Genomic DNA, 25,510 nt, shown 5'->3' on the forward strand with positions numbered 1-25,510 from the left:
CGGTTTCCCCGAAGCGGTCGATTGAGTTTGCTAAATAGCCTGAAGACACACGGAGCTAAATCAGGCGGTGGTTGCGGTCCGATATTGGTTACAATTTTGGTAAAAAAACTCACGAAGAATCAATGCAGTATGCGACGGTGCATTACCGTGGTGTAAAACGTGGTAGGAGCCCATAATTTCGGCTTCTTTATACGAATAGCTTCGCGAAAACGATGTTTAACATTCAAAGAGGCTTCCTTGTTGACAGTTTAGACGGTCGGAAGGAACTCGGAATGCACCATAACTCGATAATCGAAGAAAATTGTCAACATAACCTTGGTTTTTGAGTGTTTTTTCGGCTTCGGCTTACTTTTGCCATGGTATTCGGCCGATTGATCGTTTGTTTTTGGGTCGTAAGCATAAGTCCAAAACTCATCGCGAGTAAGTAATAATATTAGGTAGCCGAAAAGTCTTTTCGTATTTTGTTAATAGATGTCGGAGACGGAGACTGCACCATTGCTACCAATCACATTGTGTCATACCATATAGTGTTGCAAACGTGAGATTTTAAGCTTCATTTAGCCACTGAAATTTATGAAGTTTACGGAGACAATGCTGTATCAGTTCGTGTAGCACAACAATGGTTCGCTCGCTTCCGTTCTGGAAATTTCGATGTGAAACCTCGTTTTGGTCGACCTACCGTTGAAAAAGTCGATGAAATTATGGAAAAGATTGACCAGGATCATCACATAAGCAGCTATGACATCGCTAAGGAACTTAACATTCATCATCTAACGGTTTTGAATCATTTAAAAAAAAAAACTGGCTACAAAAAAAGCTCGATGTTTGGGTACCGCATGAATTGTCTGTGAAAAATTTAATGAACCGAATTAACATCTGCGATTCTTTGCTGAAACGAAATGAAATGGAACCATTTCTGAAGCGAATGGTAACAGGAGACGAAAAGTGGATGAAATACGACAATAATTTGCGAAAAAGAACATGTTCCAAGCGTGGTGAAGCTCAAAAAATGGTCGCAAAGCCAGGATTGACGTCTCGAAAGTTAAGCTGAGTGTTTGGTGGAATTTGAAAGGAATAATCCATTATGAGCTGCACCAGCCTGCTACGATTGATTCTACATTTTACTGTCAACAATTGATGAGATTGAAGCAAGCTATCGAAAAAACAGGGAGAACTCATCAGCAGAAAAGGCTTCGTTTTCTATGAGGACAACGCTAGACCACACACATCTTTGATGACTTGGTAAAAACTGGGAGTGCTTGGCTGAGAAGTTTTGATGCATCCACCATATAGCCCTGGCCTTGCACCATCCGACTACCATTTGTTTCGATCAATACAGAACTCCCTTAATGGAGTAAAGTAGGCTTCAAGAAAAGCCTGTGAAAATTACTTGTCGCAGTTTTTCGCCGAGAAACCAGAATAGTTTTACACTGATGGAATAATGTCTCTGACAGTAAAAATAACAAAAAGTGGTCAACCAAAATGGTAAAGATTTGGTTCGTTAAAGCACATTTTAAAATTAAAAAAATTAGTTGAGGTTTGATTAGAAATACGAAAAGACTTTTTCGACTACCCTGTATATACATATATTAAAAGTTTAAAGACCAACAACTCTGATATTCATTTCAATATATTTGGTATTAATATTGTCTATAATTTTGTGTACAATCTTCTTAAACATTATAATAATAAAGTTAAATAAAACATATTTTAAATTACAACTATGTATAATTACTTATATATACGCTATAACTATGTATTTAATTAAATGTACTGATATTATTTCTTTCGACAAGAATTATAGAATTTTATCAATACCATTACTTAATATATGCGTACATATGTATATAATTACATAAGCCATTTGTAAATACAGTAATATCTACAGTTTAAATCACTACTTATGTATGTATATGTACAGACTGTACAAAAACACTTTGTTCACATATACACATATGCACATATGTACTAGCATTTATAGCATATATGTATGTACATTAGTTTTTCAACTTAACTAATTCACTGCATTTTCCGAATCTGTTATTGACCATCATTGAAAATGGCAATTTGAAAAGCTACTTAATTATGTCTTTTTGAAGAAAAAAGCATAATAATAAGATTCTTGAGGTTAAGGTAAATATAGTTTGCGCTCACGCTCTCATTTTAGCGTGTTTATGCTCATAAGGTGTAATGGGAGAAAAATACAATACAAATTTCCACTGCCAGTTTTTTATAAGTAAATAACAAGAATGTTGCCTAAATAAATAAGATAACTGTTTATTGCCCACCAAATTATAAAAATTTGACACCTGAAATGTAATAAGTGCGAACTCATAAAACTCGTACGTTTACAGTTATGGTAGTTAGCTGCACAAATGACATTGGAAAGACTAAAAGTGCAGGCAAATGTAATTCAAGACTCATTTGTATGAAATTAATTAATTTGTCTATACTTTAAGAACCCTAGGCCGTGCGTCTGTCCCATATGCGCAATTTCTACAGCGTGGTTAGATCATAGTCCTGTTTTATGTGTTGCAGATTCGCCATCATGTCCGGTTGCTGCGTTGGCGGCGGCAGGGACGTGTGTGTGTGCTGATTGGCGGGAAGAAGGTTCGCATGCATTTGATTGTTGTTGTTGTTTGCCTGCAAGCTGCCAGGTACACCGTTAATGCCACCATTCGTATGACTATTTGGCATTTGTTGTTGCTGTTGTTGTTGAGATCCTGTGTAGCCGCCACTTCCGTTGTTACTGCTGTTATTGCATGGATGCTGGTGCAGCGCTGCAGCGTTAAGCATGTTCGTTGGATCACTGGCGATAGGCATATACGGTGTATTCGCCAGCGACGTGTTGACATCACCTATGCTTTCCAAACTATCCGTTCGCAAGCACTGAAATGAAATAATGAAAGAGAGGAAATTATGATTAATATGAGTGAAGTCATTGAAAGAAATACAAAAAAAAGTGTTAGTTTCGACAGCATCGAATGTTAATTTGTTACAGCAACTACATGGTCCTATAGTCGACCATTCCAATAAATAGGCATCTTTTTATGTTAAAAATCGGGTGCAAAATATCTGAGGCTAATATGTGGATTACAAATTTATGTACATATTGACCATATAACCATTATGTTCGCTACACGAAGGCCGAGTGAACCGATTTTCCTAAAATAATGTTAAATATCAAATATCAAAAGCTCTACATGAGCTAATTTTAGTCTCAATATTTCATACATAACTGGTGATTTAAGTAAAGTTCCTTTTTTCAATGGCCTTCTTTTGACCGAACACGCTTGAGTCGTGCCAGGCTGTAATGTTATTCGCAGCAACTCAGACTGACGTATGGAACGACTAGGCTCAATTTAGGTCGAGATCTCAAATTAAAAGCGTACAAAATACAGCTGACAATACAAGAACTGAAGCCGCACGACCTTCCCAGGTGACATTGCTTCGCTCTATGGCCTCTTGAAATGTTCCAAAAAAATTCAACGACTTTCGAGCCAAGTTCAGCAATGAGACCCATTTCTGGATCAATGGGTATGTAAACACGCAAAATTTCCACATTTGGAACCTGAAGAGACTGTGGATTGTTAGCCGGTGGAATCATTGGTCTATATTTCTTCATCGCGCCATGGTAACCGACTACTTGATCCCTAAAATTGAAGCTCGTGATCTCGACAACATTTAGTTTCAACAAGACGAGGCCACTTTCCACACATCTCATCATTCAATGGATTTATTGAGAGAACACTTGGTTGAGCAGACTGACTTACGGATGAACCATCTGAGAAGTGGCCGCGGCCAACATTTGAAAGAAATAATCTTCGAAAAGTAAATGCCAAAGAATGTTCTTTCAACTGATAATAAACATTCTCCATTACATTTGAAAATTCTGTATTTTTTTCTTTAAAAATATAGGGAACCTCGAAATAGATCACCCTTTAGTTAAATAAAAATTTGCGGCCCGAGTTGACTGATTCTAAGAGAATATCATGCAAATTAGACGATAACCGTGCACCCGAAATCCGATTTTAATCTTGATCATCCTTCGGTTTTTGTTTAGGATGTGGAAGAATATAAGTTAACAGACCTCGATCGAATAAAAATCAGAATCAAAGTCAGGTAATCGAAGTTTGACTATCGTAAGATAACAATCGTCTAATTTTATATTATTCTACGTTCATAAATGTTGGGGAGAGGGGTTATGTGAGATTCTCCCAGATTTAAGATAACTTAATAAATCTTGAAAGACATTTCGATATGTCTGGGATCGACACTTCAACTTTCATATAAATATTTCAAATTATATTGAAAGTGTTCGATTTCACGGATACAAATCGAGAAAGTATACAAATGTACTAGTAGAAATATCAATAGTGTAGGTGTATGGTAAACACATATCTACATACATCCTTCTTATAAAGTTAGTTTCAAATTTACCTCATTTATTACTGGAGGTTGTTGTGTTTGTTGCTGACTACTCTGCTGCAATTGTTGCTGCTGCTGTTGTTGTTGTTGCTGCGCTTGCTTCTTTGCACTCACTCTCTTCGGCTTCTTCGGCGCTACCGGTGTTGGATTTCCATTCGCGTCGACTGTCTTCTTGCGCACATTCTTCGTGTTGGGCAATTTATTATCTTTTTTCCATTTCATGCGTCGATTTTGGAACCAGATTTTGATTTGTCGCTCCGATAACACGAGTGTATGTGCGATTTCGATGCGTCTTCGTCGTGTGAGATAACGATTGTAGTGAAATTCCTTCTCCAATTCGAGTATCTGGTGGCGGGTGTAAGCAGTGCGTTGGCGTTTCGGCTCCATGCCCGGCTGATAGGAGCCATTTGCTGAAAATAAAAATGGTTGCAATTTAATTATGAGGAATTTTTTTTTTAATAGAATATGAAATTACAAATTTCAAGCTGAGTAATTTCAAATATTCCTATATTATTTTCTCTATAAAAACTTAAAACTTGAAGTTTATGATTAGAAAGCTTCAGCTTCAAGTTCATTTTGTGCCACTTAATTAACCGTTTTGCGCTTTTATCGTTGAGCCAAAACTTGAAGCCACCAAATTATGGTAAACTGACAGCTAATCGTTATGTACTGCCCTCCATCCCCCCACTTCAGCCGAGTACGGCATTTGTGCCAAATGTTCGCGCATTTAATCAAACTTCAGCCAAATTCGTACTGACTCCTTGACTTTGGTGGAAATTTTTAATTTAACTTTGTCGGAAAACGAACACAGTTGTGCATTCGTATGCAAAAGGTGTGGCAACTGATGCGTCTGTCGCAGTCGCTGTCACTCTTTGACGGGGCAAAGGCCAGTGTGAAGCGTGTTGTTAGGCGACAGTACAATTAATCAACATCAAAATTGTGAAGTGCACGAGGAAAAAACGGACAATAACTGATAACTAAGTGTATAACTTAAAAGAGACTTTCCCTCAAGGGCAACGGTTAGCAGTAAGCAGTTGGTTACTTTCGCGAGGCAACAAGAAAAATCAACCCTTTTCTCAAACGGTGGGCTCAAGAAAATTGTGTAAGTTTCACAAGAATTGCCAGCACCTGCTGCCGCAGCGCAAAAGAACTTTCTTCAACACAAAAAGTAGACTTACATACATACAAACATACTATACACATGAATTTACTTGCGCAATTGTAAGTTTATTTGCAGTTGAGACAATCATTGAAAAATATATTAACTTAACGTGAAATATGACTTGTGCTAAAGTGAAATATATTTGTCTTTTGGAGAGTCTTTTCAATATTTTTATATTTCTATTGTTCTTTCCCTCATTTACTGCTTCGTAACAAACATTGTAAATGGCTTTGTAATTGATTGGTTTTACAATCCGATAAACAATTTCAATGAAAGCTTTATTTTCGCTCAGTAAAACAAGTAAATGTGTAAATAAGACGTAAAGACAGCCGAATGCCCAATTGGGAATAACATTGAAGATTAATAGAGGAATAGCGGGTGACAGCCGGGTTTTTATATAACTGTATAAGGGATTGTAAGATAGCCATCTCTTAGTTTCCAAATTTCGCAATAAATAAAAAAACCTTATGAGGCCAAGGCCATTTCCATTGTTGTTTCGCACGAAAAATTATTATTACATAACTAGCTAACTGTTATGTTTTTCAAGGGCTTGGATCAGTTTGCTATTTAAAAAATGAGGAAGTAGGCCTAATTTACTTCATTCAAATCCTCTCGTCTACTATTACTAAATTCGGCAGGATAATAATTATTTCTCATTAATGAATACTAAAAATTTTTTACAATATTTGCGGTGGGTTTTTATACAAAGCACTGCTATAACTCCCGAATGAGAATTGAAGAGATGGACCTACTATAGCGTTTATTGCCATACAGCTGACCGATCAAACTCAGTACCTTTATGTGAAAAACTACTTTTTATTGTCTTATTAAATTCTCCAACACCTCTAGAATATTATCCTAAATTTTCATGTTGATCCGAGTAATAGTTTCGGATATACAGCCTTGTGAACTTGTGCGCTCGAGGCTAGCTAATCAACCGATCTTCATAAAATTTTACACAGGCCTTTGAGATACAATTCTAAGACTTGGATGAAGAATTTTATTTTCGATTACAACTTTTTGGAGAAAAATTTCGAAATTTTAATTTTTTTGTAAAAATGTCTTCCAAAAATCTAATTTTCAATTATTTCCTTCGACCAAGTTCTTATTTGAGGTTTTAACCGAAATACGTATTTTTTCACTTTAGATGCTCCTGTAAAGAGTTATCCTGCCAAAGCGGCGGATCTTTTTTCAAAGTGGGCACCAGCGTCGCAATGGCCGAGTTAAAAATATTTTTTTCCAAAAATTTCAGAATTTTTTTGTTAATAGTGTATGTTTGTAACTATAAATATTAATAAAATATTTTATTTTTTATATGAGAAATAAAATTAAAAAAACCTGTTTTTTACCCGGAAACCCCATTTATATGCTCCTGTGAAGAGTAAGTAAGATTTTTTTGTTTCCGTTTTGATTTAGCGAAAATTCCTTTGCTTTTTCTTTTATAACAGAATGGGGTTACACGAAGAAAAAATCAATAATACACAACAGCAAAAGTGCCAAATGTTGTTGTACGATAACTGCGTATCATTTCACATACCAACAATGCCAATGAATGCAATTCTTGATGACGGATGGCAACCCGACATCAGCCTAACCAACTGCTATCCCCCAAATGCGTAGTCATTGTCTCGATTTCTTAAGCAGACGGAGAGTGTTGATTGCATGCTTAATGTGGCAACAAAAAAGAGGCCAATTTATTACACGTAAAATGCCGTATCATTGGGATGATACAACTTAAATAAAGAAACGAGGGCCAATCAAGCTATGGAAGCAACTAACTGCATACTTATATACCATACATAGTAAGTATAGGTATAATTCTGTTTGCTTGAGGTTATCGTAATATCTTGTAAGTTATATAATGTGAGGGTTAAAGCATTAAATAAGAAAACAAAAAAAGTTTACTTACATTTTTTTCCAATTTTGTTTGCTTTCAACGCAAAAATAGGTAACTAGGTACATATTACCAGTTCTAGTTTCATAAAATTACATAAGAACTGTCTGATTTGAATATTGTTTTGGAATAAAAATCGGTCTCATCTTTTAAAACATGTTTGACAACTTATGAGGGGCACATTAACTGATGGATTCAAAATTCTCGAGGCATTTTCCTGAGAGATCAACGCTTCAGCGTCTCTCAAAAAGATGTTCTAGAGGAATTTTGTTGAGAGATCAACGCTTTAAGGTTCCATGAAGCTGTTATCGTGGAAATTTGTTGAGATATTACCGATTTAGAGTCTCTCAAATGGGGTAGTCGAAAAAGTCTTTTCGTATTTTGTCCATAGATGTCGTTGCAGTCGTATATCTCCAGTGCTACTAATCACATAAAAAAAAATAAGTTGAAAATTGATTAGAAATACGAAAAAACTTTTTCGACTACCCAAAATAAATAAGCTTTCGACGATTTACCATATAAATCGGTGCGGTTTTGAAGCAACCATCTTCTCATTTATACATAAATACATAATATTCATATGTACTATACGTATGTTCATACATATGTACATGAAAAAGTAAGAAACAAGTAGCAATTGTGATGGAACTTTGTAAAAATAAAAGCACCGTAACGAAAACATCAAAAGGCAATTACCATAGCATGTGGCAAAGTCTTCGGGTGAAACGAAGACAATGGACTTGCTGATATGGGCCAATTTTCGGCTTCACTCCATTCACCAATTTTCCAGAATTGAAACTTGTAGTACGTCTTCGCCGGCTGATCGGCTGATGTTTCTCGCTGTTGTCGGCGTGTTTGTTTTCCTCACAATTTATGCATGATTGATCGCACAATTATGACTTAACGCTTTTGAAAGACACTACTGCAGCCAACGCATGCGCGGTTGCATACATATGTATGGTACATACTCGTACTTTATACGATATGTAGGTGAAGTAAGTAGAAATCCGAAAAAAGTGCGCCGGTTTCATTGTCACTTGCCTCTTTGTTGTTTTGTTGCTTTGCTTCGCTTCTTTCGCTTTGCTATTTGAATGTTCAAACCATGTTGCCGGCTTATTAGACTGCTCGGAGTTAATTTCGTTTATCTTTTTAATCCGAACGCGATCAGTTTTACCTTGCCGTTTGACGACAATTCGACTGCGGTATGTGTAGATTCGACAAAATCGACAACGAGTGCGTGTAAACAGCTTAGAATCGTTGCGCTGCACCGGCAACTGGGCATACGCAAACGTCGAACGACGTCGACCACCGGCCAACAGTCGCCGATAACATTGTTACTTCCGTCGCTTGATTGTAATGAACGACAACCTTTAATTATTGTTTTCCTTCACACCCATCCGCAACACGGCTGCTTCTCGTTTGATCGGTGGCACATGGAAGCGAGTGTATTTCATAAAATATGATTAATTATCGCGACAACACTTTAATATGTAATTTACTGATTATTTTTACTTTTTACGCGTTTTTGTCAGGCTTCTGAATTTACGCTGGACCACCATTGTGACTCTTTGTATAAAAGTAACGGAGCGTTTAGGAAATTAGCACATATTATTATTGAATTTGCATAAAATTACTGCAATACGATCTTGTGTAGATAATAGCCATAAGAGATCGGCTTGAATTTTAATCTTCATTAATATTTATGTACTGTTATGTTTAGTGCTAATTAGTTAATGAAGGGAAAGATTAAATTTCATTATGAATTAAATTTTTGTTTCGATCTTTCTTCATTCAAATTTAAATAATCTTCAATGTTTATGCCAATTTCTCTAAATTTTGTAATCGATCAATGTCTGGAGGGTATTTATCCGTAGGCTATTCTGTAACTGAACTGTATTGATTGACAGATGGCACAGAATCATGTTTTCACATAAATTTACGAAAGCTGAACTTTCGTTTTATTTTCAGACTGCTAATGTTTCTGTAAGTTTTTGTTTTTGCATTTGGGAACAGTACTATTAGAATTAAAAAATTAATTTAATGAAAAAGAAGAAATAAGATTCGGGAGTTCAATTTTACTCAGAACACATCGTTTCTTTTAATTTTTTTAAATTTTTAAAGATTATTCTTATATTTCGCAATTAAAAGTTGAAATCGCACCATAGGAAAGGTACAAACAGCCTTGGTGTTGTTACCTGGGCTATAACCGCGTGTGGTGTCTACGTCAGTGAAAAAGAAGAATCTCTCCATAGGAAATGATGTCGGTAGTAGAAGACAGTCTCTCAGAATACTTTAATAATTTGTTCTTTTCAGCTTTTTTCCTAAATAAGGCTAAATGATTAGTGAGCTTAGCTCTAATATGAGGCATCAGAAAATTTGCTTTAATCAAGCTTGTTGTTAGAGGAAATGTTGGTTGAAAAACTTGAGTTAAAGGAGGATAGTATTTTTTCTAGTGAATTATAACCGATATAATGAATATACTTATGTACGTCAAAAACCAAACGACAGGTAAGGCAATAATCTTACATCGTATTACTTCAGAGACTATCCTTAGAAGCAGAAAGGCAGTAATATAGTGGTTGCCAGAAAGTGGCTGCATATGTATGAGTATATATTGGGTTCCAGACTACAAGGGCTTTCAGGGAAATGAAAAAACTGATGGGGTTGCCAAAACTGGCATCCGTTTGGTTATCGAAAAAGTCGGAAAGTGCCGACTGACGCATTACTATAATATTGTGTACAAAGGCTCTCACACGGTCTCAAAAAGACTGCAGGACGGTTGAGAGTCTGATGACCCTATCAAAATATCGCATATAGCTCCCATACAAACTAAACGATCAAACTCAAGGCATTTTATGGAAAACTTTTCATTATGACATCGCTTCAATATCCGCAGAAATTGTTTAGATCCAACAGCTATAATATATTTCTACGAAATTTTTCATAGAATAATGTCCAAAACCGAGCAAAATTAAGTTCTTTTATGGAACTTTTTTTGTGAAGGGTCAAAACTTACGCGTCGATATTAGCATTAGTAACACCTTGCGAGGAAGTAATCATGACAGAGACGCTATCAGCCTACTCTGCTTCTATCCAGCTTTATCTAGAACTCCTCTTAGATATCTAGCAGCTTCGCAGTTCTGGGAACTAGATGAAGTACCAAAATTAGATATCAAGTCTCTTTTAAGGTTCGCAGAAAGCATTGAAGTGCTGCTGTTCAGCTCAAATTAATGTTAACATCTGGCATTATTAGGGGCCAAAAAGTCTATGCAAGGTATGTAAACTATTTTTTGTTAGCCTCAAAGTCAGATAATTTAAGTTTTAAATCATTTTTCATAGATCTGGTAACAGCTACACCGCTAACAACTCTTTTGGGGTAATACACAAAATTTTAAATCTAACTAAAGTCAACTACATCCCAGACCATTCCCTTTGATGCATTTTCTATTAGTGAAAACTTAAAATTTAAATCTTTTCACCAATGTTGGTTAAATGTATATATAACCTTTATCATCACTTCTCCATATTTCTTATGATTCCCTTTATTTCACTTCGCCAAAGAACTATAGATATTCTTTTATTTAGTTTTCAACACTCCAAATTTAAAACAATTTAACAAGTCTTACCAAAGTGTGTGTTTTAAGAAAATATTAAACAATGTCTGTAGGTTCACAATATTTGAGGGAGGCATGTATGTACATATGCACATGTTTCACATGTTTTATGGAAAAAGCAAGTCAACATTTCAACAACAGCGGGAGCTGCATCAGCAGCTTGTCACATGACTTGCAATTTGTTGCTTAAAATAAATATGAGCTCATAGCAAATTCATAATACGAACAAGCGTTACTCGTTCGTGGCGACCAGCCCACTCTAACTCACGCCGCGTAATGTATTAAAGTAAGGAAAATATTTTAAATTAGATACCGTGAACGCATGAGCTATGTTTTATACGCTATCACTAAAAACGCTTAGTTGTTGAGCGCGGCACATAGCAGACAACTCTGAAATTAAAGTTACACGCAAGTGGAAACAACTAAAACTTAAATTAAGGTTACTTGTATAGTAGAGGAATAATATTTACAGGTTATACTGTCAGCGTAGGATTTTTACACTGAGTCTATATAACTATTTTATTTGCCTGACAAAACTATATTCTTATAGCAATTTTATTCTTAAAGCGATTTTGAAAAGTTAATATTAATTTTGAATATTCATTCTGTTTGAAGCACTTTTGTCAAACATAAGTATTGAGACTTCAGAGCTGACACTCCTTACGGCGGTAGAAATCAATAAGAGAGTATGTGACCTTCTAGAAGAAGTTTCTACGAATTGTTTCGAGCCCTTACTAGAAACGGGGAAAATCTTGCTATGAAGTGATGACGCTAGTCAAATTTTACCTCTTTCCAAAACATCTAAAACATCATAATTTGAATATAAAATATATAAATATAAGAAATTAATAAGTTCAGTCTTCAAACGAAACACGCTAGGTTCGTTCAAATGTTGTTCAACTGGATTGTTATGTTTTTTGTTTAGCACGTAGTTTGATTGCTGTTTTGTGTGTGGGTATTAAATTTTTTTATGAATGAACACTTCAAAGTGAACTGGCATACAAACATACCTACGTTTAATTGAATAAAATAATAACTATACACATGTGGGTTGAATTAATCTTCCCCAAATTCGCACAAATAGAATTAAATGCTATAATTTATACATAGTAATCTATGTGAGAGTTAAGAGGTTAGGGGTAGTCAGAGGTACGAAAAAATGAGAGTTTTCAGTATTTTTTTTTTGCTACTAAATAATGTTATTTTACAAAAGTAGTAATATGGCATTATTATAGGATGTGTTGACTTGAAGTCACGAAAATTTCAAACAAAAAATCTAATTTCCAAAGTTATAGTTGTTTGTGTTGACCCTGTTCCAAGAAAAGGTACTTGCGGTGACAAGCATAAGTCCTTGGAGATTCATCTAAAAACAATCGGACAGAAAAAATTAGTTTTATAAATAGATAATCTCGGGCCTGATCGAAGGATTTTATTTTTTTTTTCAAAATTAACAAAATGGCGGCCAAAGCAAATTTTTTTCTAAATTTTTTCGAAAAAATCAATGGTTAATTGGTCTTAAAAAATCGAAATTTTCAAAAAAATAAAAATCCTTAGATCAGGCTCGAGTTTATTATGTATTCTAAAAGCTGTATAAATTTCATTAAAATCTACTGAACGGCTTTCGAGTTACAGTTGTCTCCGATTCTAAAACCAAAGTTTTGAGAATAACGCGTTTAAAGTTTGACACTAGGGCTTTGAAGTGCTCGAGCTCTCTTTCTTATTTCTCGAATAACTCAAAAACTAATTATTGGATCAACGTGAAATTTTCAGGGAATATTTTTAAGATAACGAAAATGCAAAAAAAAATTAAATTTTTGAAAATTCTAACTACCCCTAACCCCTTAATACTTTGTTAATTTGGAGGAATATATACGGTCGTTGAACCATACATTATAAATGAAGATTTTCTTAAGCTTACATGTTGAATTTATAGGGGGCGATTTTTTTGAAGGACTTCTTTTTCTACTTCTAACCAAAAATCAAACCGACTCAACAAAAAGCATAAGTGTAAACTAAATTGATTTAGCCACGTCCGCCTATACGACTATCTGTATAAACGCAATTTAGTTCCGCAAATTTCAAGATATCCATCTGAAGTTTGAAAACATCCGTTTTTCCCAAGAAGCTATTCATATATTGGAACCACCAATACCACATATAGCAACTTTATAAACTAAACGAACAAACTCAAGGCATTCTACGGAAAACTTTTCATTTAGGCATCGCTACAATCTCCACAGAAATTGTTCAGATCCAACAAATATAATATACATACATATAACTGCCATACAAACTGAACGATATGGAAAAATTTTTATTTGACAAGATACAAGCATTTTTTACAAATTTTGGCATAGAATATTGTCCCAGGCAGCGACATATTCTCCGAACAACTACTAATCGATCAATATGCGGTTTATTTATGCAACTTTTTTTTTGTGAAGGGAATTTTATCTGCGATGCGACAGATCACGCATCAATTGTGTCAAAGTGCCATGTAATTTTGTTTGGCATTTCATCATGGAAAGACTTATGCCTGAACTGCGTTTGCAAATCGTACGAAAATTTGCGTTCTGTAAGTAATATGTTTCACGTATTTCTCTCAACTTATTGTTATCATAAGCCGCCTACTGAGCGTATTATTCGCAACACCATCACCCATCTTGAGACCCAGCATTCATTATTGGATAGTATTTGACCCAATAGTCCACGTCCAGATGTGAAGAAAATATAGCAGCCGGAGGTGAGAGTATACAAGAAGACCGTGCAGAGACGATTCGACAAATTTTTTTGCAGCATTTGGGCGAAGAGCAACCTGAGCAGATCCAAGAGCTGCTATTTTGCCACAAAAACAACGGTTTGGTGTAGTTTGTGGGCCGATGAAATTATCGGTACATATTTCTTCAAAATGATGCCGGTGAGACGTAACCGTCTACAGCGACTACAGCGATATCGCACTAAGATAACCGACTATTTTATATCTAAAATTGAAGCTCGTGATCTCGGCGATATTTGGTTCGAACAACACATCGAATCAATAAATGCATTTATTCAAAAAACACTTCGATGAGCAGATAATTTCACGTTTTGGACCGGTCAATTGGCCACGAAGATCGTGTGATATCACGCCATTAGACTTTTTCCTGTAAAGATATGTAAATTCTGAAGTTTATGCGGACAATTCGGCTTCGATTCAGGCCTTGGAGCAAAACATGACATCAACAAAGGTTGAACTATCTGACACTTAGCCGTGGACAACATTTAAAAGAGATAATCCTCAAAAAATAAATGCCAAAGAATGTTCTTTCGAATGATAATAAACATTCCCCATTAAATTTGAAGTGACTGGGTTTTTCTTTTAAAAGGTAGGGAACCTCGAAATGGATCACCCTTTATAACTAAATCAGTGGCATATTTAATACAAACATAATAAATTTATATATCTAGTATTTTACTACAGGAAGTTTATTTCTAAATACCAGCGTAGTCAAACAGCTGTTGTAAACTCCTAGTAAACCATTGAACAATGGAGACTTGATGCGAACTGTGAAAAAAAATAATAATAAAGCTTATTGACCAACGAAAGCGAACAAAGCCGACTAACGATCACGCATTTGCCGCGCAAGCAAGGAACGAATACAAAAGCTGCAAGTGACCTTGAAAGTCGTTATAATGCGAACTTAATTCAAAACATAAAGTGAGCCGCTTTGGCGCAATTGGGAATTAAACCACCGGCTGAAATCAAACTCAGATTTTCAGCTTTTCCTTTCGATAACTATTATTCTAACATTTTCCTAACACAATAAAAAAATAAAAAAAAAAACTGTGGCTTTTAGTCGTTATAAATGAAGTGGACCACCTTACGAGTTGTTAAGATTTTATTTTAGTACAAGTTAGGCTGCAAATCATATAATAATGGTTACTTTAATTGACGCAAAGCGTTAAAGAACCAAAGCCAACAGTTTAATACAAAAAAAAAAACGAACCGATAAAGGGAGTGCGATATTAAAACGTTGTTTATTTGTTCGCTTTTGTAATGGCGATGAGTACTGATTGTGGTGTGTCGGCCGAAAGAGCGCTAATTAAGCTGCGAGGTACGACCAAGGCCGAGATGTGCAGTTTTTTGTTTGCTTTGGAGCTTTTACTGTTTGACCGTGCAGGAGCAAGGGAGAGAGCAGTAAAAGTGAGGCAGTTTTAATTTGCCGTTGATTCGATGTTGAATGCGTCGCCAATGCGATTGATGTATTTGTCTCTTTGTCAATTCGTTTGTCTGGCACTGCTGTTTTCATCGAAACTGAGTATTCGTGCCTCATCTGTCATATAAAAGCGAACTTTTCAAATTCAACTCCGTCATTCTCGACATTGTCGATATTGCGCCGTTGTGCTGTTATGCTGTTGTGTTGTTGCTGATTTGTGGATGCTGGCGATGACGATGACGGTGTTTGTTGCTTGTTATGTCGAGTTTTTGGTTTTGTTTCTGCTGCTGTTTTGCAGTGTTTTTTTTTCTGTTCAACATTTTCGTGTTGTATGTATTTCGATTTTACAATTCATAACCGTCTGTGTTGAACATATTCGCGGCATCTGTGCGCCGCCTGCATCTCCTTGGAGCGGTGGATGTGATTTTTCGCAAGTCATCAAGTGACTGCGCGCGCACGCCTTGTCTCTGCGCCGCATTTGGGAAACTCATCAGGGGCAGCCGGCGGAGCGCGTACTGTAGCGAATGCTTATTTGCCATTGAAACGCGCTTACAAGGCTGTGTACTCGCATGACCAGAGATTTATTGAATTCGCCCGTGTTAAAACCTAATATTGAACTTGTGCTTTGAATTTTTTCTACGGCTGTTGTTGTTATTTCGTAATTTTGCGATTTGTGATTTGTGATTTTTTCTTAGCGCCACATTGAAAACATCTCTAAGTCATTTTATAGATTTTTATGGGCGGTTGTGTAGAGGAATGTACGTATTTCATGTTTATTCTCTTTAGATGAGCGTTTTTTCATGGCAGTTTTGAAAAAATTTGTATAAATGTATGAATATTCAGACTTTTTTTATTTGATGCACTTTGATACTTGCATACGATGCACTAAAGTATAAGTACAATTTTAAATAAGAATTCCATAACATAACATTTGTTACCAAGTTCTCGACCGACTTCCAAATAATGGAAATCCCTACCAACGCTGTGATACTTCAGAATTTAATTGGCTTCCCACCTTTGTAGACATATTATTTATTTTTAATGTATAATAACTATATACGATCGTGTTGAAAGAAATTGCTACCCAAATTTTTATTTATTTATTTTCATATTATTTCCTTCAACTGTTCTTTATGTATTTATGCTCATTGAATAAGTTTTATTTGATTACTTCGATTCTATCGGTTTAGTGCATTATCTGAAGAAATGGATTGGAAATAGAGTAAGTGACAATCGAATAGTGCATTAACACAACAGATTAAAAAAAGTTTCTTTAAACACTTTCTTTGTATTCAAGAAAGGTTATTAAAACAAATTGTGAAGCATAGGTTCGGGTGTAACCGACCATTTTATACCCTCGCAATTTTGAAAGATAAAAGTCGAAGGAATATTATCAGGTAATACAAGAACACATTATTGTCGGTGAAAGAGTATATATTAAGTTTCTTAAAATATCTCTGGTATTGAAGAATATTTTCTGTAAAAAGACAGTAATAGGCACATATTCGGTTTTGGAAATTTTTAGGTGCGAAATGGCATACAGAGTTTGTCCGGAAAGTAATAGGACTGATTTTCTTTCGCCACGACTGTACCTTCGGGGCGTGCGCGCACCGACTGTATTCGATAAAGGGCGTTCCTAGCTAACGAACGAGTTGCCTCTGAGCACCTGGAGAGTCGGGACAAACATTTTCGCGCGACGTGTTTCTGTGAGTGGTGCAAGTCGAAAATTCAGCGTTCGTTAGAGCAGAGGTACCCTATTAAATTCTGTGTAAAACTCGGTAAATCTACCAATCTAAATTATCTAAAATCGTGAACACAAAACTTTGAACTCACACCGACGACGAAGTATTCGTTTAACTGCCCAGATCGCCAAGTTTTACGTGGAAGTCCTTAAGAGGCTCAAACGAAGGGTCAATCGGGTCCGACAAGACATTGCAGCCGATTGGAAGTTGCACCACGACAACGCCTCGACTCATACCGCCTTTCTTGTGAACAGCTACCTAACCAAGACATCTCAACTCTTCCGCAGCCACCTTACAACCCAGATGTGGCCCCGAACATTTTTTTGTTTCCTTGCCTGAAACGGCTGATGAAAGGCAAGCATTTTGAGACGACAGCGGGGATCCAAGCAGCACGCACCTCGGCTCTCAAGGCTATTCCGGTAAATGCCTTCCATGATGCCTTCAATGCTTGGAAATCGCGCTGGCATGGCATGGACGCAGTAGAAGCCAACTTTTAAAGTTTTTAAAGAATGCAACGATTGGTTCAATAATTTTTTTTTTTTAATAAACGCAATCAAATACCATTATTTCCCGGACAAACCCTGTACCCTAAGGGCACCATTTGTTCAACATTTTATTCCGATAAATTCGTTGGCAATTGATTTTTATACAATAAAGTCAAAGAAACACATGAAATTTAAAATATTGTTATTTCGAAAGTACATACATATGTATACATATGTATATGGTAGCGGCGAGCTGTCTCTTTTCACAGTATTAGGTAAGAATGCCGGGATGATGTTCTGCACCAATGTTATAATTGCTCGATACGTGAGATATAATTTTCTTCTAAATTTGGATCATACTACGTGTCCCATTAAGCCCTTCCAAGCCATATTGGCTGACGAAAAAAGTTAATATTTCTGAAGTACGAGTTATCGCACTTTTGGTACTTTTTAATATAGCCGTTATATGGAAGGTGTGTTTATCCGATTTCACTATTTTACACTCTGTATGAGGGGAAGATAGGGCAACTTATTCTAAGTAAGTTCGGTAGATATCAGTTCAGTGTTTTAGTGTGTGAGATACTGTGAAGATCAAATTTGACTCTGACTTGACCTTCATATAAACCGAACGAGAAAGCCAAATCTATCAAAAATTGTTTCCTAGATTGGTACAAACTTTTATATCCAAGTGATTTTGATCTTCATTTGTTAACTATTGTACTCGTATGTTAAACAGTTGTTTGTTTACGACACGAAAAGTTTGTGTGGCTGATTTCACCATGGAAAAAAATTTAACAAAGATAAATTCTTGAAGTTTTTCTTTCTAACTTACTCACGTCTACGAAATCGTTGAAAATATTACAGAAATGATTTGGGTAGTCTACCTTATCATCAATAAAAATATTTCAGTAACACGACACATTCAGTGAAGAGCGTAAAGTCATCCAAAACTTGCCTTATGTGAGTTGTCCATCCACCTCTGGTAATGAGGCTAACATCAAAAACTTTAAGGAAACAGTGCTTGAATGGCATAGTTTTAGCATCAGAGATAAAACAGAGGATCTCAGCATCTATGCTATTCTTCTTCATAGGCGTAAACACCCCTTACCCTTACCCGGTTATAGCCGTGCCTACGTTATACTAGTACGAAAAGACCTGAATTTTTTGCAAAAATAACATCGAATAAAACTCCCTAAAGAGATATTTGGCAATACAACTCAGGACTTTTGTAAGTCCAGTTCAAGTTTTGATTATGGTATATAATAAAAACTCTCTCTTAAGGCAGATTGTGTTAGATAAAATTATTTCTTTAGAAAAAATACCTTAACGTTCAGCGAAAAAAAAAAATGTTCATTTTATTAATTTTTGTTGATAATTTTAAGGAAAATGTGTATTACTAATAACAACACAAAAAAACTATAAAAACGATTATTTCGTATGATCATTGTATCGATTAGACAAATGTGTTAAAAGAAGCCGGTAATATGTATGTTAACCGATATTACGCTTTTATAGTTGAGGCGCTACCAAGCTTGTGTGCGGGAAACATAAAGAAGAGTGCTATAAATGTGTTTTTTACTCATTCTTTATCTTTTAACACGCAATGTAATTAATTCTTCAACGCATTTCGTTAATGGCTTTCTAGTTTGTGGATAGGCCGATGATCAAGAAAAAGTGCATTGGGGAATACACATAAATATACATATGTACATATATATACATATAGTATATGTAAGTATAAATGTTATTATGTGGTATTTTCGTCGACGGGAGCATGTTCTAGTAGCCAGCAGATAATTGCATTTGAGGCACAGGCAGAAACGGAATGAATAGTGTCACAACTCAAATATGTTCCTTATTACAGTCTTTATAGCCACATGTTTAGCTAAAAGCATTAAGGAGGTTTGTCTTCGCATATGTGTTGACATGGCGCTCAGCTATTATTTTTGGACATAAAAACCGATACTTAAGTATTATGCATTACAACACTAACTAATTAGGCTAGCACAGCTGGCCAAAAGATATGTATACCATATTGAAGAACAATATTGATGTACTAATTTCATATTTTTTCAAAAGAATGCTTTTTAGACAACTATTAAATTGTACGAAAACTATTATATTCCTCAATTTTGTCACATAAAACTTAAATTTGGCTACTGATATTTTGATATTTTATTTTTCCCCACCACACCAACTTTAAAGCACTGGGCCCCCACAACATCGGTTTTACACCTTGCCGCAGCAAACTTTCACTACTATCTGAGATGAAACGTCAATGAGCAGCCGATTATGCTGATGATGAATATCAAATGAATGTTCAACAAGTAATAAGCGATGAATGCCCTCCAGAGAACAACCAGCAACCGTTTGAAGGAGATAAATACTTGAATGCCTTCTGGCACACAACAAATTTCGTACAACAACTTTGCAGTAACACGCTGGCAACTACTGTCGAACTAATGCAACGCACAGTGCCACAATCGCGCACAAGCGGCGATGACACCGACCGAGTGACGGATGAGCCGTGTCATTCGATGTTAATGTTGTGACATTTATCATCGACTCGTGTCCATAGTACATGCATACCTCATGAGCGTTTATATAGGTATGTGTGCGTTATAGGAACCTGATTATCGCTCTGCGCTGAGACTGGCGCTGACTCCGAAAACTATCTGAATCATTTGACATTTGAGCATTTGACTCTTTCGCTGCTTAGCCGGCCAACACACAGTGCAAGTTCAAGAACCCACATTCCACGCTGACGCTGACGCTGTACGCTTTGTTAAAAATGAGCTACACTTCAACTCAAAAATATTTTTGAATATACATGTAATTGAATTATTAATAGAGGCGTCTGTGATGTGTCTTAGTGTGATGTTGGCCAGCGTTTAAGCATGTTGCTATCCCACGGGAGTCATTTACCATATTTTAAACAAACAATTAGTGCGGCATGTCATAATAAAATGATATTGAAAATCTCGGTCTCTCTCTCTTGTTACTCAAGCGTGGTAACTGCAGGTAATTAAGTGGAACACAATTATTATTATTTATAGTTTGAAATCTCATTTAAGCGACGAATAACTCGAATTTGGATTGCAAGTGACGAAAGACACTCGTGCCACCGTACTACACGCACACACACTTCGGAGCTTGAAGTGCTGTTTCGGCACTTGATCTATTTTAATAACACTTTGAACGTGCATATGTTTGATTAATGACTCTTAAAAGTGTCACTTAGTTTTTAGTTAATGAAGTTTTAATTCCATCTTTAGCGCCCTTTAGACATTTAGTAGTGGAACTATTCGGTTGCATTTAGTATAGGGTTTTCTTTTAAGCACTCACCAACGCCCGCCACATGTATTTTCTTCATCCACGGATATATGATTCTTTCGCCATCTGTTGTTTCGCCCATTAGGTCGTCGTCTGTGTCCGAATCGCCCAAATCATCATCATTTCCATTTGAGCCCAACTCGTCCGGCGATCTGTCTAACATAAGACGATCCTCTTCCAACATATCATCCTTAAAATATGCAAATTAGCCACAATTAATCATCTAATTAAATAAAATTTAATGCAAACTTGTTTTAAATACTAACATTTTCCGATCCAGTATCATCACAGCGTAACCGCATGCCCAATTCCTGTAGTTGTTGTCCGGCGGGTGCTGCTTCCTCGATGCGCTTTTCCAATTTGAGACCTTTAAGGAAACACTATTAGTCGTCAAATTTATTTCATTCAATCTATGCTTTGTACAGCAATATGAAAAAAATATATATTCTAAAGATATACGCTCATCCGAGGATGTTGTGCTCTTTTGACTATAACCGCATAAGAGGTTGGCTACGCCAATGGGGGAAGAGAAGAAAGATCTTGAACTTAAGTATGAGATTGAAGAACTGGCCAAAAGCAAAGCGCTCGCAAATGCAAAAATTATATGGTTATGAGGTTTTATGGAGAGTATTCTTGATCTCTCCACCGTTTGTGCGCTGGGTTTGTCTCGCCACGTAAAAAATCTCTCCTAATGAAAAGACCGCGTAAGAAGTGTCACCCCAATAAAAAGAAGAAAAATCTTGATTTTTTTAAATTTTTTAAAGAAACCTTAACAATTTTTCTTATATCAATTATAAATTTCAAAATTAAGACAATTGCATTCGCTTTAGAAAAATAAAAATATATCTTAATGGGTTTACGCCTTATTATAAATCTATAGCCTGACAAAAATAATAAGATTTATTTTTTTAAATTTGAAGAAAGAATATTCCCAGCGTATAAAAGAACTTATGATGAAATTTGTCTTGATATGTTAGACTGAAAGTTAAAGGTTATGATTTATATTAATAGAGAAGAAAAGAAGAGACAAACATACGGTGTTACATGGGTTTACGGGTTTAAAAAAACTGGATATTTTTTATTTTGTTTCAATTCTACAGCACCTCTAGAATGTTGTGCTAAATTTTCAAATTGATCTGAGTAAAAGTTTCTCAGATACTGCCTTGAGAACTCGAGGCTCGAAGCGGACTAGGCCAATTGCGCCATTTTTAAGCTCGTTGTTCTCGAAAGTGGGTTTTTGAAGTCGGTTGGCAAGGTTGCTCGAGAACTACTCAACCGATCTGCATGAAATTTTACATAGGCCTTTGAGACACAATTTTTAAAAACTTGGACGAAGGTTTTTTTATCGATTATAACTATCTGAAAAAATTAGTTGCGAAATTTTCAGTGATATTATCATTTTTTTGTAAATTTGTCCGCTAAAAATCTTATTTTCAGTTTTCTACCCAAAACAATTTTTTTCGACCAAAAAAATTTTTTTTTTCGACCAAAAAAGATTTTTGTATGGAATTTTTTTGTCAACCGAACGCATTTCTTTTAACTAAAAACATTCTCCCGGAAACATTTTTTCTAACAAAAGCTTTTATTTTCTGCCACAAAAATATATTGTATATACCAAAAAAATTGTTTTTCTTTCTAAAATACTTTTTTTTTCTACCAAATATTTTTTCCTTCAAAAATAAAAAAGTGAGCACGAGAAAATGCTTTTGCTTAAAATTAAACTTAAACCAAAAAATCAAAAGAAAACCACAATTACTATAGATTATTACATCTGATGATTGAAGGACTAGTCAAAATTTCCAGAAATGGCGGTTTCTCAAAAACAAATGTTTTTTTTGAAAAAAAACTTTTCACTAAGGAGTTGCTCAAAATTCTGAATTGTTACTAAAAATCATTCTTCCTCGATCTTCTCAAATATTTAGAAGATTGTTTGAATATTTCAAGTTGATCTGTCCAGCCATTTTAAAAAGGAAGTCATCAACGATTCTGAAAACAGCGAATCGCGTTTAAAATTGTTGGGATCAGATAACAATAAGGTCACGAATTCATACTGAAATCATATATTCATATCTCCGAAACCATTTGCCGGATCAACCTCAAATTTTGGTATTTGGTAAGTATTATCAGAGATATCTTCATTAGACATATATAAGCAAAAATATTCGAAACCATAATCCCTTAAGAGTACTGTGAGATAGAGCCAAAGATCGAATAATCTCAAAAAACTAGGTTAGTAGTTTGGCAAGACTACGGAATCGCACTGTGTGCCTATTAATGGCGGCAAAAAGTAGAGTTTTTCTCTTAGTTACTCAAAGAAGCCTTATTGAGTAGAAAATTCATGTATTCTAAACTTCCTTTTGTAGACTCGTCGACATAAGTAAGGAAATACAAATTATGTTTTAAAATGTCTTCAAATATAAAATTAGAAATTATTAAAGCGCTCGTCATACCAAACGGTAAACCTCCGAACTTATACATAATTGAATTTATTTACTTCTCATACCTTTTATTATCTCAACGAAAATGGCTCAAACCAAAAATTTCTCTCGATTCCTATACATATGTATTACTTCTGCGCTGAGACATTTGAAGAACTTTTATGTACAGCTTTGCTGCCATTTTTGACTTTCAGGAAACATACTCTCCTCATCTCATTTAACTACATTTTTCTTTAAGTTCAGAAACAAAACTTGTCTACCACATGTGCTTACCTAGTTCCTGCAATCCCAGTGCCGTGTTGGACGGCGGTTCCGTCGAAGAGCATTGCAGGGGCATATCCATCATTTGCGAGTGTGGCGAGTGACCTTGCGAATGAGCGCTGCCGACACTGCCATTTGTACCATAATAACCATTATAATATCCATTTGAGGTGAGTGAAGCGCTTATACCGTTCGGTGTATTTACCGGCGGTGGATAGACACCATTACCCAACGGTGTTATAGGTTCCGAGTGCACCGCTCCAGCCGATATGAATTCCGGCGGACCGGTATGCATCGCAGCCGCATGATGGCCATAGTAACCGAGACTTTGGTGGTGATGATGAGTGGGTGTAGGCGCATAATTCGTATAACCGTTATTGTGATGGTGACCTGAGAGCGCGCTATTTGTATGTGCATGCGGGTGCGGCGGATGATGATTAGCGGCAGAATGGTGGACAGCGGCTGCCATGTAATCATTGACCATGTCGGCAGGGTGCGTGGCATGAGGATGCGTCGGCATACTGGGTGGCATACCGCCGCCCATGGTCGCACCCATGCCCGACATATGTCCCGTCGTTGCCGTCATGGAATAGTGGCCATTATAATGATGATAGTCATCGGCAACGGGAGGAAATTTCGGGTCTAAGCCATTACCCATACCCATGGGGCTTTGAACGTGATGCGGCGCGTGTGGGTAACCCATTAGAAATGAGCTCATAGTGACACAAGGGACTACACAATAATTTTTATGTTTTCTAATTTGTCTGAGACTTAATTAAAGGGCCTGTGTTTTTTTTATTGATGAAGGGACATTAACTTGTAGATACTGAATTGTTTTGTTTTTTTATGTTAGTTCAGAATTTTTTTTAAACAATTACACAACACACTTTTTAAAGAATAAATATTTTTTTCATTTCTTCAAAGATTTTGTGGTTTAAAATATTTTTTTTTTGTTATAAATTTATCACTGAGTATTTAATTCACCTTAATTCTTTTCTATTAGAATTTTTCTTCTTCCCACACACTTTTTTCACTTTTCCACGATTCACTTTACATTATTTTGCAACGCGCACGGAAATGTATATTCTCATATATTCGTAATTACATTTAGTATATTTTCGTTTAGGCGCGTCGGCGATATACAACTCGCACTCAAGAGCAAATTCCAATTTTTGTTAAATAAACCAAATATATTTCAAGAGTCGCGGTTGGCGACCAAACTTAAAAGCCCGCTTTCAAATGCGCGTACGGTCCGATTCCTACGTTCCGTTCGGTCTGTTCATGACGAGCCGTTCTTTTGTTGTGTATGACTCGCAGCGACTCGACGACCAGCGAACCTGTTCCCCTTGTCCGTCATTCAGTCAGCCGTTTGGGCTTATTCGTTGCTGTCCAACAGTATTTGTGTCTACAGCAGTCCGACTTCGTTCGACGCACATTAAAATTTTGCCGTAAAACCCGATTTTCTGGTTTCCACACACAAAAAACACACTCACAAACATTCAAGGGTAGCGCACTGTGCGGCGGTGTGAGCGACTCGAATTAAACGCTATGGTTCTGCCCACACATATGTAACTGTCCGCATAGGAGAAGCCATAGCTGTGCTATTGTTCGCATTGCTGTTGTTGGCATTGTATATGTACGCCATTTTTTCCACCACCATGACGCGGCAATAAGAGTAACTCGGTGGTGGAAACGGGCAAGCAAGCGATGTGCGAATGAAACTGCGAATGTTTAACACACCTCTATGTGCGCTCTGCTCAAGGGAGAGTAAATCTATTACAATACAACAGTGAAACCAAGTGGTAGGATTGGTGAATATATTTCGTTTCGGGCGTTTTTTGCAAATTATTGGTATATCTATACATACGTAATATTTTTTTAACTATAAATTTGGCCTTCAAACAAGATGTATTCAATTGATACAAGGCTTTTTGTGAAAAGTTAAGGAGTTGCTAAT

General features: G+C 36.1%; 1 protein-coding gene across 1 annotated transcript; it reads right to left on the reverse strand.

The window, feature by feature from the left end:
- Positions 1 to 1,643: 1,643 nt before the first annotated feature.
- On the reverse strand, positions 1,644 to 25,025 carry LOC105222074 (homeotic protein deformed). The gene is made up of 5 exons (XM_011199259.3): positions 23,566 to 25,025; positions 21,121 to 21,221; positions 20,867 to 21,044; positions 4,441 to 4,838; positions 1,644 to 2,889 (listed from the first exon to the last, which is right to left on the reverse strand). Exons 1-5 carry the CDS (start codon positions 24,269 to 24,271, stop codon positions 2,497 to 2,499), a joined length of 1,776 nt encoding a protein of 591 aa, XP_011197561.2. The 5' UTR covers positions 24,272 to 25,025; the 3' UTR covers positions 1,644 to 2,496.
- Between the last annotated feature and the right edge of the window lie 485 nt (positions 25,026 to 25,510).

This window comes from Bactrocera dorsalis, chromosome 2, assembly GCF_023373825.1.
Source record: "Bactrocera dorsalis isolate Fly_Bdor chromosome 2, ASM2337382v1, whole genome shotgun sequence".
Lineage (NCBI taxonomy): Eukaryota > Metazoa > Arthropoda > Insecta > Diptera > Tephritidae > Bactrocera > Bactrocera dorsalis.